The following is a 17,885-nucleotide window of genomic DNA, read 5'->3' on the forward strand; positions in this document are numbered from 1 at the left end:
GCCATAAGTATGGAGCCTTACTGGGCCGTCTTCCGTACCAGTAGTAGTGGGAGAAGGGATAGACGGTTTGTCCCTAACATTAGTCTGATCGTGGCGTTGCAACGCACGCGCCTCCAGCTCTGCTTCGGCCTGCATATGGTCCACATACTTCATGTGATCAAGGTGGGCTTCCTTGATAGTTCCCGTAGCAATCTCCCTCACCTCGAACTCATTGCCACGGAGTTGTCGTAGGACATGGTAAGGACCCACAAACTTTGGGACAAGTTTGTGCATACCTGGGGTCTGCACTGGGTTGAGCAACATAACTTTGCAACCTGGTTCCACTTTGCTTTCCTTGGCGCGGGCATTGCGCTCAGACGTGAACCTATCAGTAGCTTTCATAAGGTTCTCTCGTACCCGCTGGAAGACAAGCTGCGTTGTCCTCATCTTTACTACACTGGGGTTATCAGTATCGTAAGTAGGTCTAGGTGGAGTAAACAGAATTTCATATGGTAAGCGCTTGTCATAGCCATACAAAGCAAAATGAGGTGTCTCACCGATCGAGCTGTTGAGGGAGGAATTTAATGTACACTGAACATCTGGGATAGCCTCATCCCATGTAGTACAACTTGGGTTAACGGTTACTCTGAGCACCTCCAGGACTTTGTGATTTGTACGTTCAGCAAGACCATTACTCGCAGGGTGGCGTGGAGCTACTGGCGCTTGATGAATGTTGAATCTGGAGCAAAGATCCTGCATTATGCCATTTATAAACTCAGACCCATTGTCTGACAGAAGGACACGTGGGCAAGTATGACGAAGAACAACATGCTCACGGAAGGCACTAGCGACCGTTTCAGCGGTTTTATCAGGAATGGGTACTAATTCACTGTACCACGTCAAGTTATCTACCATTACAAGCAGGTGCTTATTTCCCTTCTCCGAGGTCGAGAAGTTCGTCAACACGTCGACAGAAGTTCTCTCCCAGGGCTCCTTTGTAATGGGATACTTTAGAATGGGGTTAGGACCTGTAATGGTACCCTTGTGCTGTAGGCAAACAACACACTGGTGTACATGCTTGGCAATGTCCGCTGCCAGCTTAGGCCAGAAATATTTCATTCGTGCCTGTTTGATACTGCGGTCCTTCCCGGGGTGCGCTACACCTGGGACATTGTGGATCAACCCAAGAGTAGCTGGTATCATGGACTCTGGTATCACCAGTTGGTATACGGTTCTGCCGGGGTCCACCAGCTGTGCAACACGGCACAGTACTCCTTGGTTGACCACCAAATCCTTCAGTGGAACAGGAGACTTGACCTGTAAGTCAACGTCCTCCTTGGTCAGGAAACGAAGGACTGGAGACCACACAGGGTCCTGTCGTTGGGCTCTCTCGAGATCCTCAACAGAGAACGAATTGGCGACACTCACGAATGCTATATGTCTCGACAAGGCATCAGCTACAACATTTTGCTTACCTGGGACATAGCAAATTTCAGGGTTGTAGTCATTGAACGTGAGCGACCACCGAGCATGCTTTCCCGAGAGGTTCTTATTCGCAAAAAGGGCCAATAAGGGTAAATGATCTGTATAAATCTTGATAGGATAATGATAGATGATATCCCGAAAATGACTCAGGGCCCATACAATGGCTAAAGCTTCTAGCTCTGTCACTGAATAATTGACTTCCGCTTTAGTAAGAACACGGCTAGCATAGGCAATAGGCTGTTGCTTACCATTAGATTCCTGTGACAAGACTGCACCGATGCCAACTTTGCTGGCATCAGTCGTCAAGGTAAATGCCTTGGTGAAATCAGGGAATCTAAGGGTTGGGGCTGATGTTAACTTGTTCTTAAGAATGACAAAAGCTCGTTCCTGATCACACGTCCACTCAAAAGGGGCATCCTTCTTGAGTAAGCGTGTCAGGGGTGCTGCAATGGTGGAGAAACCTGCGATAAAGGTGCGGTAGAAACCCGCCAGGCCTATGAAGGACCGTACTGCATCCGCCGTCATGGGTCTGGGGAATTTCTGCACGGCCGAGATTTTAGACTCGTCCGTCTTTATGCCATTCTGAGTTACTACGTGACCCAGAAATTTTATTTCCTTCCGGAGGAAATGACATTTGGAGAGCTTTACCTTAAGATTTGCCTGAGCTAACCTGTCCAATACCCTGTCAAGTTTCTCAAGATGTGACGGGACATCGTGCGACATGACTATGAGATCATCCAGGTAGACCATGAACGTGCCACCTAGGAGGGTACGGAAAATTGTCGTCATCAAACGACTAAACGTGATTGGGCTTCCGCGCAAGCCGAAGGGCATCCTCCTGAACTGGTAATGACCAGTTGGAGTAGAGAAAGCTGTCAACTCTCTGCTCTCATCATCGAGGGGGATCTGCCAGAACCCTTGAAGAAGATCAAGAGTTGAAAAGACCTTATTATCGCCGATGTTCTGCAACAGGTCGTTCAGAACTGGCAATGGAAAGCGGTCTGGGATGGTACATGCATTCAGTTTCCTGTAATCGATAACAGGGCGCCAGGTTCCGTCTTTCTTGGGAACCAAAATAAGGGGAGCATTCCACGGGGAAGTGGACTCCTCAATAACTCCATCACGGAGCATCCGTGTAATGAGTTCTTCGGCGAAGACTCTTTGCGCATGTGGCAGGCGATACGCAGGTACATAAATGGGTTTAGTACCTTTGTCAAGTGGAATACGGTGAGAGATCAGTGGGGTCAAACCCATCGACTCACCATCTAGTGCAACTGCAGAACGTGCACGATTGAGAACCTGGAGAAGTTTTGGGACCTCTTCAGGATAGTCTGTCAAAGCTAGATCATCTTCCTGCACTGGCCGGGTGTTGGAAGAGTCAGCAGCAGACTCGCCTGGGAGAACTGCACTCACAAGGAAGTCAGCTGGGGCTTCACCCTCCACTCTCACCGGGAGAGGGAATCTGACAAGGTCGACAAGTGAGGTATTCTTCCGCAGGGGAAATTCTCGACTATGCATGTTGACAACAAGGACTTGCAACTTACCACGTTGCACTGTGTGCAAGGATGGTTCAAGGGAGAGGCCCTTGACTCGGCACGTGTCGTTGTCAACCAGCACATGGTCTCCTTCAAAAGCTCTGCTCACGTACACCGTAACAGGAGTGAGCGAGTTAGCTGACAAAGTGACGTCATACTTTGTACAAGCAGTAACTCTGCTCGCTGATGCCATGACACGAGTCAGACAGTCGCCTGCCGACAGGGATACTGCGGCTTGACAACTGATGGTCTCTACAACAGCGTCAGAGTTAGAGTGAAGGTTAGACTGGGCGTCCCCAGACTGGGTTTCACTGGTAACTACGCGCTGGTGGCCAGGAGGTGATGGGCAACGAGCTCTACTACGAGGTCGATCAGGACAAGGGACCGACCCCGGGGAGAATGTGCTATGGAAACCACCGGTTTCCAACGATTCTAAGCACTGTGCATACTCTGAGACAGAGTAGCACGTAGTGGATCCTAAGCGCACGCCCCAGAAGGGCACATCCACTCCGTTGAATTCCGCTTTCCACTCAGCTGGATCTAAACGGATCCTAAGATCTGCCATGGTTTTGAACCCTATGAGCAGGTCACCATGGAAAACAATACCATCTACGACTAAGAATTTTGCGGACAGCTTGTGACCCTGGACCACAAATTCTAGCGTTGTGCGACCGCGAACTGTCAGCGGTTTACCTGAGACTCCTCTCAAGGTCTGAATGGCAGACGGCTCTGTCAACATGGCCGCGTGAAGGCCAATGTCTCGGAAAAAAGTGGAGCGGACAATGTTAACCACCGAATCTGTATCTAGGAAAAGCTGAACAGGCTTATGGTGGACAGTGGACTCGATGAGCGGTCCACACGGGTTGTCATACCGAACATGAAGGCATGACAGGCCGACGAGATCCCCGGAGTCACAGCTGCTCGAGGCTCGACACTTGTTGACGAGGCTCGACCTGGAAGGTACGGTACGAGTCTCGGCAACAACGTCAAGACACTCGATTTCCTCACTGTCGGCAAGCGTATCACTGCCCAGGGCGGCGAATGCATTGCGGACAGGGACGGAATACAGCGACTCCGACAGGGTTACTATGTCTTTCGCTGGTTTTGCGGACGCGCCTCTTCCCCCGAACTAGTGGAAGGGCTTCTACGAGCACGTGCATTGCGCGACGACTGCTTGCTCCACTCAGCTGACAGTATACTTCGCAGCTTGTTACACTCATGGGAGGTATGACTGGAAGTATTGTGGTAAACACAGACTCCCTCGCGAGGCTGAGCATGGGGACGGTGACAGTTACCTTGATACTGAGCATGGGGACGGTTATGGTTACTGGGATACTGAGCATGGGGACTGTGACGGTTACTTTGCGGGGACTTAGGTTTGTAACACTCCGATCGGTAGTGCCCTCGTTTGCCACAGTTGAAACAAGTCACTACACGCTTAGCGGGTGAGGTTGGGGGTGGTGTCTGCTGGCGACGTTTCGCCCTGGTCCAGGAAGTCGATGACTGTCTTTTTGTATGAGACTGACTGTTGTTACTGTGGTCAATATTTTTACTTAGGCGCGTGTTAGTGGGACTGGGGTTAGAAACTTTGTGGGCTGGCTGTCTGACAGCGGCAGCAAAAGTGACTTCCGGCTGCGACCGCGGGGTCACTGTGGACGGCGCCGGAAGGATGGGTAGGGGATCATCTGCAAAGCGGCAAACCTTGCCTTGCTCGGAAGGCGGCTTGAGCGAGTCGATGGCGTCATATGCACCCAGGACATCGTGCTGAGGGCCGAGTCCTAGCGCATCAATGGCAGCCCAGAGGTTAGGGGCGGCATCCCTCCACATGATGCCGACAGCCAGCATGGGGATGATGTCTTTAGCAGCAATACGGCCATCACCATCCACCCACTTAGTGGAGTTGATGGCATCAGTAAAGTCCGTGGCGGCTTGCTCGAACCGGCAAACGCAAGCCAGGGGGCTTTCGTGCCGGTATTGACATTCGGCCAAGACGCTGGTAACGATGTCAATGTAATGGCGTTGGCGACTACGCCGAAAATAACGCCTAAATTCCTCCTTAAGTTCATCCCAAGACTGAATCTTACAAACGCGCTTGAGCTGCACAAAGGCACCTATATCACCCTGGGTGAGATCCACTGCTGCAACAGCAGCACGAATGTACTGTGTATCCGTTGGACTATCAAATAGAGCCTGAACAGTCGTCTCGACTGACTGCAGCCATGGCTCTAAACTATTTGCACGACCGTCAAAAATAAGGGTCGGGTATGGACGATGAGCTGGCCCACTGGTGGTCGAGGCTTGAGCCACAAGTTGACCAACTGTCGCTGGGGCTTCGATGCCCTGCCGCGTGTTCACGCTGGCTGAGGCACCATTGCTGGCACCAGCAGAATCTGGACTAACGGCATGGCCACTGCGTGTCTTAGTCATGACGTCAATTGTTCAAATGCAATTAGGTCACGAAGAGGGTAAACAGGTCAGAGCAAGAAATGGTATGCACTGGCTACAATTCAAAACAGAGTCAAAGAGAACTCAGCACCACAGTACTAGGTAAACTGCTTAGTGATAGAAATAATTTGAGCAAAACAACAATAAAAAGGGAAATAGTGGTACACTCTGAACACAAAATAAGAGATGTATGCAAGTGAATGTACTACAGGGAAGTGCACAAAATGAAGCTAAGGATAGTCAATAATTTCACCAGGAATCTGGCAACAAAATTTATGAAAAGGAGTTGAACTGTAAACACTGGTAGCAAAAATTGCACAAAATTAAAATAAATCAGGTACTACACAACACTAAACTGTGCTGCAAGCACAGTTTAAAAAGATTGCGGGTGCTAGCAGTTGCAAATTGAAACGCAAAAAAAAGGGTAATTCACTTGCACAAGGGAAGTTGGCACAGAAAAGATATCAGAGTATGGGATAGTGCCAAAAATCACAGAAAAAAAATACACTGTCCAGAATTGCTATATTGCACACAAAATAAAATTAATAAAAATGCAAATTATTAAATTCAAGAATATGGCAAAGGTTAACTGGTGTTAGCAGGGTGTACACTGGCAAAAAGAAAAAAATTGCACAATCTCAAGGTCAAAATTAATTAACTTCACAAGGAATTTTGGTAATTAATGGTAAATAAGCAGGTTCCCAAAAATACACTCAATGACTTGGGTATACAAAATAGCAAAATGCAATGCACATAGGTGAATATTCACAGATAAAACATAGAATATATGTAGAGCAAATAAATGGGGAAACAGAAGAAAAGTTTAATGGGCTATGCACAGATTGTATCACTGCATGTAGAATAAACTAATACTTAAGTACTTGAAGATTACACTTATTAAAAGGAAAAAACACTAACAAACAAAACAGTGCAAGGGTGTCAACAATCTGTGGCTAACTTGCAGGTGCAACTAACAAAATAACAGCACACAGGAATTACATGAAAACTGTATGAGAGGTAAATTGTATAAATGGTTAACACTGAACAATTTAAATCAATAACTGAGGTGCAAGAAGCAGAATAAAATACTGGAATTTAAAATGTAGGAGTGCAAAAATAAATTTACAAAATTTAAGAAGCTGTAGGTAAGTGGCAAAATGTGCACTGATGACACTGAACGACTTACTGAAGTATGGCTTCAGTAACTAACTGTATTGGTGCAGGACAGTTAAATAATGTCACAAAATATTAGGAAATGCTAGGTAAGTCACTGTTTACTTAACTTTGAGTGCAGATGGACGAAGGTACGGGTGCTGCAGGTCCTGGAACTTTCAGTGATGCTCTAGTGACACTACACGCCTCGTAGCATTTGTATACTGCTATGGGGCTTCAATGTCGTAGAAAAAATTATCAGAAAGGACTTGGGAAGAACAGGAAGGACCGGGGTAACTCTGTGGAGGTATAAGATATTAGAAGACGTGGATACCCGGCGTGAACCACAGCTGTGTGTTGGTTGTTTACACTGGCAAGCGTGTCTGGGCGCACTGACTGACTGCGGCTTCAGCACATGGAGAACAAAACATTTACTGCACTACTCGAACGTGCTAAAAACAAGCTTAAGTGAAACTTTGAACTGGGACGAGTAAGTTTTACTGTAACAAATCACTGGGGAAAACAGAACTGGTGATGAACTGGGAATATAACAGCAAGGGAAAGGAAAAAAAAAAATTTAAACTGGGCAACACAAAAAAAAACTGCACTGGCTGGAGATACGTAGACGCTGAGTAGTTGTAGACACTATGATGAGTCACGAGCTGCTGTAGACGCTGAACTGAGCTGGCTTAGGGGCTAAGCCAACTGGGTTCCCACGTGGTTAAGCAAGGTAGAACTTCTTGGAGGAAACTGGGAAGAACACAACACACATGGACGGCGAGATGGACGTCGTTGCGTAGCAGAGAAGGCTGTAGAGGAGGCTGGTGTGTTTACGCGCTGATTAGGGTATAAACCAACCCCAGAGCTGCCTCGTGGTCACTCGTGGAGCCACACGAAGCCAACACACTAAACGACCTCACCTCTACTTCTTGTAGCTGAGAAGGGCGTAGGAACGCTGTAGGAGGCAGGAGAATGGTGCTGGAGAGTGTTGAAGGGCTGTAGAGAGGGTGATGAGGTGAACACGTGACTGCTAAGGCTGGAGATGACGCCGTGACGCCTATGTCCAGATTTTGTGGGAAAAATCTAGGACGAAGATCTATCTCAGGTCCCGTCAAGACGCTGGGAGTAACAGATAACTCTTTAGGCCAGCAGGTGCGTTGGATGACGACGGATGATGTTGACTGGCGTCGACCGATGGTGTTGACCCCTCCACCCTGAAGAGGCTCACAATGCCGCTGACTCCGCTGTCACCACTGTTATTGCTGTTCTTACTGTTGAACAGCGGTTTAGTGCCGATGAAGGTAGCGCAGGTAGCAATGATACGGCCGTGGACTAGTTTGGCTTTAATTGGGTAGGAGTGAGTACACAACGGGCAGTGTGAGGGAGTGACCGCAAGCCAGTCCGTGGAGGGGGAGCACCTGTGTCTCTCAAGTCGGTCAGCCTAGGAATGAGGGAGAGGCATGGGCCGGCAGGGTGGCGTGCCTACCTAGAGGCCTGGCTACAGAGGGCGGCACCTGAGTGGCGCAAAATATGAACTAAGCTGGCAGACAGCATGGGCTGTCTGTGCAGACAGTACAGGCTGTCTACAGGGGTGCTGGGGGCGTGGGTGGGGGGTCGTGGGCGGGGGTCGTGGGCGGGTCGTGGGTGGGGGTCGTGGGCAGGGGGCGCGGGTGGGGGGTCGTGGGCGGGGGTCGTGGGCGGGTCGTGGGCGTGGGTCGTGGGCGGGGGGTGCGGGTGGGGGGTCGTGGGCGGGGGTCGTGGGCGGGATCAAGGTCATTAGCACATAAGTGTGAAAAAGGTCATTAGCACATAGGTGTGAAAAAGGTCATTAGCACGTAGGTGTGAAAAGGAGACCACTCTGTAGAAGGGATGCCTGAGCCGCAGCCCTTTCAGGAGGAGACCGCTCTGTAGAAGGGATGCCTGAGCCGCAGCCCTTTCAGGAGGAGACCGCTCTGTAGAAGAGACCGCTGAGTGGAGGAGCCACTCTGTAGAAAACATTACTACTTATATATATATATATATATATATATATATATATATATATATATATATATATATATATATATATATATATATATATATATATATATATATATATATATATATATATATATATATATGTCGTGCCGAATGTGCAGAACTTGCGATCTTGGCTTAAATAGCAACGCTCATCTTGCCATATAGGACAAGCGAAAATTTGTGTATGCAATAACTTCGCCAAAATCATTCTGAACCTAACGAAAAAAATATATTTCACTGTGTTTGTTTAGTATTAAATTATTGTAAACAAATCTAAAATATATTTAGTTGGGTTAGGCTAAAATAAATTGTTCTTTTTATAATAAGGTTAGGTAAGTTTTCTAAGATTCTTTTGGTGCAAAATTAAAAATGTTTACATTAACATTAATAAAAAAAATATATCTTTAAACGTACAAGATAAATTTTTAGAAAGAACTTAATTTTAAATGAGTTCTTGCTAATTGACCAGTTTTACATATTCGGCACGACATATATATATATATATATATATATATATATATATATATATATATATATATATATATATATAGGGAAGCTGTGATTTCGTGTATAGGGCAAGGAGGAATAACATCTTGTAGGAGTGAGGAAGAGCCAGTTGTGAGTGTGGGGGAAGTTCGTGAAGCAGTAGGTAAAATGAAAGGGGGTAAGGCAGCCGGGATTGATGGGATAAAGATAGAAATGTTAAAAGCAGGTGGGGATATAGTTTTGGAGTGGTTGGTGCAATTATTTAATAAATGTATGGAAGAGGGTAAGGTACCTAGGGATTGGCAGAGAGCATGCATAGTTCCTTTGTATAAAGGCAAAGGGGATAAAAGAGAGTGCAAAAATTATAGGGGGATAAGTCTGTTGAGTATACCTGGCAAAGTGTATGGTAGAGTTATAATTGAAAGAATTAAGAGTAAGACGGAGAATAGGATAGCAGATGAACAAGGAGGCTTTAGGAAAGGTAGGGGGTGTGTGGACCAGGTGTTTACAGTGAAACATATAAGTGAACAGTATTTAGATAAGGCTAAAGAGGTCTTTGTGGCATTTATGGATTTGGAAAAGGCATATGACAGGGTGGATAGGGGGGCAATGTGGCAGATGTTGCAAGTGTATGGTGTAGGAGGTAGGTTACTGAAAGCAGTGAAGAGTTTTTACGAGGATAGTGATGCTCAAGTTAGAGTATGTAGGAAAGAGGGAAATTTTTTCCCAGTAAAAGTAGGCCTTAGACAGGGATGTGTGATGTCACCGTGGTTGTTTAATATATTTATAGATGGGGTTGTAAGAGAAGTAAATGCGAGGGTCTTGACAAGAGGCGTGGAGTTAAAAGATAAAGAATCACACACAAAGTGGGAGTTGTCACAGCTGCTCTTTGCTGATGACACTGTGCTCTTGGGAGATTCTGAAGAGAAGTTGCAGAGATTGGTGGATGAATTTGGTAGGGTGTGCAAAAGAAGAAAACTAAAGGTGAATACAGGAAAGAGTAAGGTTATGAGGATAACAAAAAGATTAGGTGATGAAAGATTGAATATCAGATTGGAGGGAGAGAGTATGGAGGAGGTGAACGTATTCAGATATTTGGGAGTGGACGTGTCAGCGGATGGGTCTATGAAAGATGAGGTGAATCATAGAATTGATGAGGGAAAAAGAGTGAGTGGTGCACTTAGGAGTCTGTGGAGACAAAGAACTTTGTCCTTGGAGGCAAAGAGGGGAATGTATGAGAGTATAGTTTTACCAACGCTCTTATATGGGTGTGAAGCGTGGGTGATGAATGTTGCAGCGAGGAGAAGGCTGGAGGCAGTGGAGATGTCATGTCTGAGGGCAATGTGTTGTGTGAATATAATGCAGAGAATTCGTAGTTTGGAAGTTAGGAGGAGGTGTGGGATTACCAAAACTGTTGTCCAGAGGGCTGAGGAAGGGTTGTTGAGGTGGTTCGGACATGTAGAGAGAATGGAGCGAAACAGAATGACTTCAAGAGTGTATCAGTCTGTAGTGGAAGGAAGGCAGGGTAGGGGTCGGCCTAGGAAAGGTTGGAGGGAGGGGGTAAAGGAGGTTTTGTGTGCGAGGGGCTTGGACTTCCAGCAGGCATGCGTGAGCGTGTTTGATAGGAGTGAATGGAGACAAATGGTTTTTAATACTTGACGTGCTTTTGGAGTGTGAGCAAAGTAACATTTATGAAGGGATTCAGGGAAACCGGCAGGCCGGACTTGAGTCCTGGAGATGGGAAGTACAGTGCCTGCACTCTGAAGGAGGGGTGTTGATGTTGCAGTTTAAAAACTGTAGTGTAGAGCACCCTTCTGGCAAGACAGTTATGGAGTGAATGATGGTGAAAGTTTTTCTTTTTCGGGCCACCCTGCCTTGGTGGGAATCGGCCAGTGTGATAATAAAATATATATATATATATATATATATATATATATATATATATATATATATATATATATATATATATATATATATATATATATATATATATATATATATATATGCAAAATAACCACTGTGAAAGAATAGAGAAATTCCAAGCGCTTTCGTGACTACTCATGCTTTCGTGACTACTCACGCTTTTGTGAATACTCACTGCAGCAGGCCCACTGGCCTGCTGCAGTGTCAGGTGTTCCTTTGTTGTGGGATCTGATAGTGAGGTGTGGGCTAGACCCTTTATATACCTTCCTTTGATTCTCTACTTTCATTGTTCCTTGATAATGTGAGTAGTCATGAAAGCGCTTGGAATTTCTCTATTCTTTCACAGTGGTTGTTTTGCATATATATATATATATATATATATATATATATATATATATATATATATATATATATATATAGATATATATATATATGTCGTGCTGAATATGTAAAATTGGTCAATTAGCAAAAACTCATTTAAAATTAAGTCCTTTCTAAAATTTTCTCTTATACATTTAAAGATATATTTTTTTCATTAGTGTTAATGTAAAAATTTATAATTTTGCACCAAAAGAATCTTAGAAAACTTACCTAACCTTATTATAACAATAACAATTTATTTTAGCCTAACCCAACTAAATATATTTTAGATTTGTTTACAGTAATTTAGTACTAAACAAACACAGTGTAATATATTTTTTTCATTAGGTTCAGAATGATTTTGGCGAAGTTATTGCACACACAAATTTTCACTTGTCCTACATGGCAAGATGAGCGTTGCTATTTAAGCCAAGACATATATATATATATATATATATATATATATATATATATATATATATATATATATATATATATATATATATATATATATATATATATATATATATATATATATATATATATATATATATATATGAAATCACGAAACAAGGGATTATATAATAATTTACCAAACTGCGGCAGGCCAGGACTCGACCCTACGAACCTTGTACCGCCTGCAACGACAGCACAATGCACGCATCACCTTACCACTACGCCACTGATCACTGGTGTAGTGTATACAAGTCAAACTTTCGATATGGGCTCAAATGGCAACGCACTTCATGTCGCTCAGGGAAAACGAAAAATTTGTTTATTTAATAATTTCGCCAAAATCATTCTCTACCTAACGAAAAAAAAATGTATTTCACTGGGTTTTTTACTATTGAACTATTATAAACTTATCTAAAATATATTTAGCTACTTTAGAGTAAATTAGCTTGCCCTTGTTATAGTAACGTTAGGTAAGTCTCCCAAGGTTGTTTTGGTACAAAATCATTAATCATAAACGAAAAAAAACTATTTTAAACTGATAAGAGTTTTTTTTAAAAAGGACTTTATTCTAAATGAGTTCTTGCTAACTGATCAATTTTGCCTACTTTTCACTACATATATATATTAATATTCCAGAGGAATGACTTACCTGTATTTGACAGGACTGGCGACAAACGTCATGGAGAGCACTTGCATGGCAGGAACGAAGAGTCCTATACATCCTAGACCAAACACGAATTTCTGGTATCTGCCAAAATGACCTACACTCTCACTGATGGCTTCGAAATCCATTGTTGAAAACTTTGCTTTACTCTTTTCTTTGAAATACTTCAAGTTCTGTAAAATTTTCTCTCTTTTAGTCATGTACCAACACAGGGATGTTAATTTTACTCATTTCCTCAAATTTCCCAAGGGCTGCTTAGCCAATGCGGGTTTAGAGCTCCCAATTGAATAAAATATGGTTGGACTCAGATCTATTTAAGCTTCTTTGAACTATTGGCCTTTAAAAGGTATTGAATAAAAAATGGGGTGTACAGACGCTTGTTATTGTGAAAACTTTTTATTGTATACCGAGCTTAATCAAGCTTAATCAAGCTTAATCAAGCTCTACGCTCAAAAACTTCTTCACAAGAGAAACTTGTAGATTTTTCCAAGATTATTGTGAGCATTATGCAATAATTTTAAGGTCCTATATTTTTAAAGTTACCAATTATTATTATTATTATAATCAAGGGGGAAGCGCTAAACCCGGAGGATTATACAGCGCCTGGGGGGGATGTGGAAGGCATTCAGGCTTAATTTGGGGAACTGGAGCACAGATCCAATTCCCTAAATCAAGAGCCCCTCACCAACATCAAGGAACCTTCCTTGAGGGGTTAAAGTTACCAAAATTAGTAGTTTTAATTAGGCAAGTATTCGTGCACGTCTCTAAAGTGAACAAATAACTCAACCTTCCAAGTATCATCTCACTATAAAGTGAACAAATAACTCAACCTTCCAAGTATCATCTCACTATAAAGTGAACAAATAACTCAACCTTCCAAGTATCATCTCACTATAAAGTGAACAAATAACTCAACCTTCCAAGTATCATCTCACTATAAAGTGAACAAATAACTCAACCTTCCAAGTATCATCTCACTATAAAGTGAACAAATAACTCAACCTTCCAAGTATCATCTCACTATAAAGTGAACAAATAACTCAACCTTCCAAGTATCATCTCACTATAAAGTGAACAAATAACTCAACCTTACAAGTATCATCTCACTATAAAGTGAACAAATAACTCAACCTTACAAGTATCATCTCACTATAAACATTTAATGAATCACTCACAGCGTTTAACATTCCATGTCTCGTGTATTCCCACTCCACAGTTTTATCTAAATAATCCACTCTTAGTATTGAGATTATTATATATCTGCTTTATAAGATTATATTATGTAAGTCTTAACAATTTGTTATTTTATGCTGTGATGCATAATTAATATACCAGCAAGATATTATTGATATTAACCATGTATATGTTCTTCAGTGTTCCTGGTAAGTATTAGTTAAGTATTAGTAAGTATTGGTGAGTTAAATACTCTGGCCGAGTGGTTAACACAGGTGGGGGCTGAACCTTGGTGAGTTAAATACTCTGGCCGAGTGGTTAACACAGGTGGGGGCTGAACCTTGGTGAGTTAAATACTCTGGCCGAGTGGTTAACACAGGTGGGGACTGAACCTTGGTGAGTTAAATACTCTGGCCGAGTGGTTAACACAGGTGGGGACTGAACCTTGGTGAGTTAAATACTCTGGCCGAGTGGTTAACACAGGTGGGAACTGAACCTTGGTGAGTTAAATACTCTGGCCGAGTGGTTAACACAGGTGGGGACTGAACCTTGGTGAGTTAAATACTCTGGCCGAGTGGTTAACACAGGTGGGGACTGAATCTTGGTGAGTTAAATACTCTGGCCGAGTGGTTAACACAGGTGGGGACTGAATCTTGGTGAGTTAAATACTCTGGCCGAGTGGTTAACACAGGTAGGGGCTGAACCTTGGTGAGTTAAATATTCTGGCCGAGTGGTTAACACAGGTGGGGACTGAACCTTGGTGAGTTAAATACTGTGGCCGAGTGGTTAACACAGGTGGGGACTAAACCTTGGTGAGTTAAATACTGTGGCCGAGTGGTTAACACAGGTTGGGACTGAACCTTTGTGAGTTAAATACTCTGGCCGAGTGGTTAACACAGGTGGGGACTGAACCTTTGTGAGTTAAATACTCTGGCCGAGTGGTTAACACACTGGAATGTGAGTTTTACCATTCATTTACCACGGGTTAACCCACCTGTTCTATGATAAGCTGTCCTATTTTCCCATTCCAAAACTTGTCACAATATTGTATAAGATTCCCTAATGTACGGCATCACCTGTCAATACTAATTAAAATATTGTTTTCACTTATTATTTCTTCCATTGCTGGTTTACATGAAACTACTCTTTACAACACTTATCTCTTATTTCCTTATTGTATTCACGGGAAGCAATAAATCCGTTGAGGATGAAGAGTGGCTGGGAACGTTTGCTCTCAGGTTTGATGGTAGGAATGACTTATTTCCAATTACTTGAACCCAAAACTTTTCACCATTATTAAAGTACCTCCTTAAAGGTGGGGGTAGCGTCACAATATGTTTTCTCAACTGTGAACAATAGGCTTCATCAACGTATAACAAAACATAATCACAGATAAATTGGTGTTTTTGGCTTCACCAAGAAGTGTAAGGGAACCCTAAAGTAGTTTAAGCTTAAACACTTTATGTACAGTTCGTAAGTAATGACTGTTGTTGTTAATATTAAGTACACAGTTTAGTAAACTAGTAAGCAGCAGCAACCACTAGCAGCCAGAGAAGCAGACTTTACACACTGAGAGACACCCACTGACTGACAACAGAAGCTGGGGTAAGAGTTCAGAGTTAACCACTACGACGCCATTACAAGGTGACTCACAGTCCGGGCCGATGCATCAGGTATGATGCATCGGCCCGGACTCACCGAGCCTGTGGACAACTCTAACGTGATGTTGACAAGTCCTTATTATTAAACTTAACCCTCCTCACCACAGTGAGATGGGTTAAGTTTACTACTACCACTACTACTACCGCTACTACTACTACTGCTTCTACTACTAATACTACTACTACTACTACTACTGCTACTACTACTACTACTACTACTGTTACTACTACTACTTCCACTACTACTACCACTACTATTACTGCTCCTGCTGCTACTACTACTACTACCGCTACTACTACTACTACTACTACTGCTACTACTACTACTACTACTACTGTTGCTACTACTACTACTACTGCTACTACTACTACTACTGCTACTACTACTACTACTACTACTACTGCTATTGCTACTACTGCTACTACTACTACTACTACTACTGTTGCTACTACTACTACTACTACTACTACTACTACTGCTACTACTACTACTACTACTACTGTTGCTACTACTACTACTACTGCTACTACTACTACTACTACTACTGCTATTGCTACTACTGCTACTACTACTTCCACTACTACTACCACTACTATTACTGCTCCTGCTGCTACTACTACTACTACCGCTACTACTACTACTACTACTACTACTACTACCACCACCACTACTACTATTAGTATAAAAACTACTACTACTGCTGCTCCTACCACTATTACTACTACTATTACCACCACCACCACCACTACTACTACTACTACTACTACTACTACTGCTGTTGCTGCTGCTGCTGCTACTTCCACTACTGCTATTACTACTACTGTTACCACTACTACTACTACCATTACTATTACTATTGCCACTACTACTACGACTACCATTAGTATAAAAACTACTACTACTGCTGCTCCTACCACTATTACTACTACTATTACCACCACCACCACCACCACCACTACTACTACTACTACTACTACTACTACTACTACTACTGCTGCTGCTGCTGCTGCTGCTACTTCCACTACTGCTATTACTACTACTGTCTCCACTACTACTACTACCACTACTATTACTATTGCCACTACTACTACGACTACTATTACTATTGCTACTACTACTACTACTACTACCACAACTACTACTACTGCTGCTGCTACAACTACCACTACCGCTACTACTACTACTATTACAACTACTACTACTACCACCACTACTGTTACTACTACCACAACAACTACTACTACTACTACTACCACCACAACTACTACTACTGCTGCTGCTTCTACTACTACCACTACCACTACTACTACTACTGTTACCACTACTACTACTACTACTACTACCAGCACTACTTCTACTACCACTACTATTACTATTGTCACTACTACTACTACTACTCCTACTACTACTACCACCACTACTACTACAACTGCTACCACCAATAACCTCTCACAGCTTACCACCTTACTCCTGCCACTATATACTCTCCTTAGTTATCCCAATATTAGGACTGAAGAAGTCACTCGTGGAGAATCATTCTCACTAATAAATATCCTGAACTGTACATTAGTGGGTTTTTTCAGTGTGTTATGTATTCACCAGCTCTAATGATAACAGTCGCTACTTTATTTAAGCTACAAGAGAGACTGTGTCACCTTCCCGGGAGTGTACATAATACTTTGTTAAGGTGGGACAAGAAATATGTTGATATCCTTGGGGTGAAATTTGACTCCAAACTAACCATGAAGAACCATGTTGTAAATCTTGCAAACAAGGCAGCCAGGAAGCTTACAGCACTTCGCCGTATCTCGCATCTGCTTGACAGTAGGGGTTGCAAGATCCTGTACGAGGCACAAGTACGCTCCCACCTTGAGTATGCTCCACTTTCTTGGTTTGCCTGCCCCGCCCTCTCATCTGCGACTGCTTGACAGAGTAGAGAACAGAGCAAGACGTCTCATCTCTCGCCTGGACCCATCCTGGATAGATCTGTCATTTCAGCAGAGCCTTCAACATAGGAGGGATGTGGGTGGCCTTACTGTTATGTACAAGGCCAATATTGTCAAAATACCACACTTGGATCCACTTCGAGGACAGCGTGAAACAAGCTTTTATGCCATAAGATGGGCAGAAAGCAGCAACTTCACTCTGGCTGTACCCTTCTCCAGGATGACTCGAGTATGGAACACATCCGTACAGGATAATGATGTCAACGAGATAAAGTCAGTTGATCAAATGAAAATGCTGGCCCACAGATGGCTCCAACTTCATCCTGTTCCCTACTTGTATGTCTCATAACAATAAAAATGCTTTCAAATGAGCTGATGTAGGTAACAGCTCTCAGCTTGCCAATAAAGTTAGGAATCCTTAACCTGTAAATAGCTTGTCAGTAAAGCTAGGGATCCTTAACCTTGTCAAACCCTGTGTAAAAAAAAAAATGAAACATGATCGCCGGTGGATAGGATTCACGAACTTAAGAAAGCCTGGATGTTACGCAGTGAAATTCAGAAAAAATATTTTATGTAACATAGTTCTGGGACTGAACTGAA

At 43.3% G+C, this 17,885-nt stretch overlaps 1 protein-coding gene across 1 annotated transcript in view; it reads right to left on the reverse strand.

The window, feature by feature from the left end:
* The window catches only part of LOC128706080 (organic cation transporter protein-like), a 254,773-nt gene extending 239,512 nt beyond the window's left edge, over positions 1 to 15,261 (reverse strand). The window contains exons 1-2 of the mRNA XM_070104211.1: positions 15,216 to 15,261; positions 12,490 to 12,677 (exon numbers count right to left, since the gene is read on the reverse strand). Coding sequence (XP_069960312.1) covers positions 12,490 to 12,632 — 143 coding nt within the window. The 5' untranslated portion in view covers positions 12,633 to 12,677; positions 15,216 to 15,261. The remainder of the gene's footprint in view (positions 1 to 12,489; positions 12,678 to 15,215) is intronic.
* Between the last annotated feature and the right edge of the window lie 2,624 nt (positions 15,262 to 17,885).

The sequence above is a fragment of the Cherax quadricarinatus genome, chromosome 89 (genome assembly GCF_038502225.1).
Source record: "Cherax quadricarinatus isolate ZL_2023a chromosome 89, ASM3850222v1, whole genome shotgun sequence".
Lineage (NCBI taxonomy): Eukaryota > Metazoa > Arthropoda > Malacostraca > Decapoda > Parastacidae > Cherax > Cherax quadricarinatus.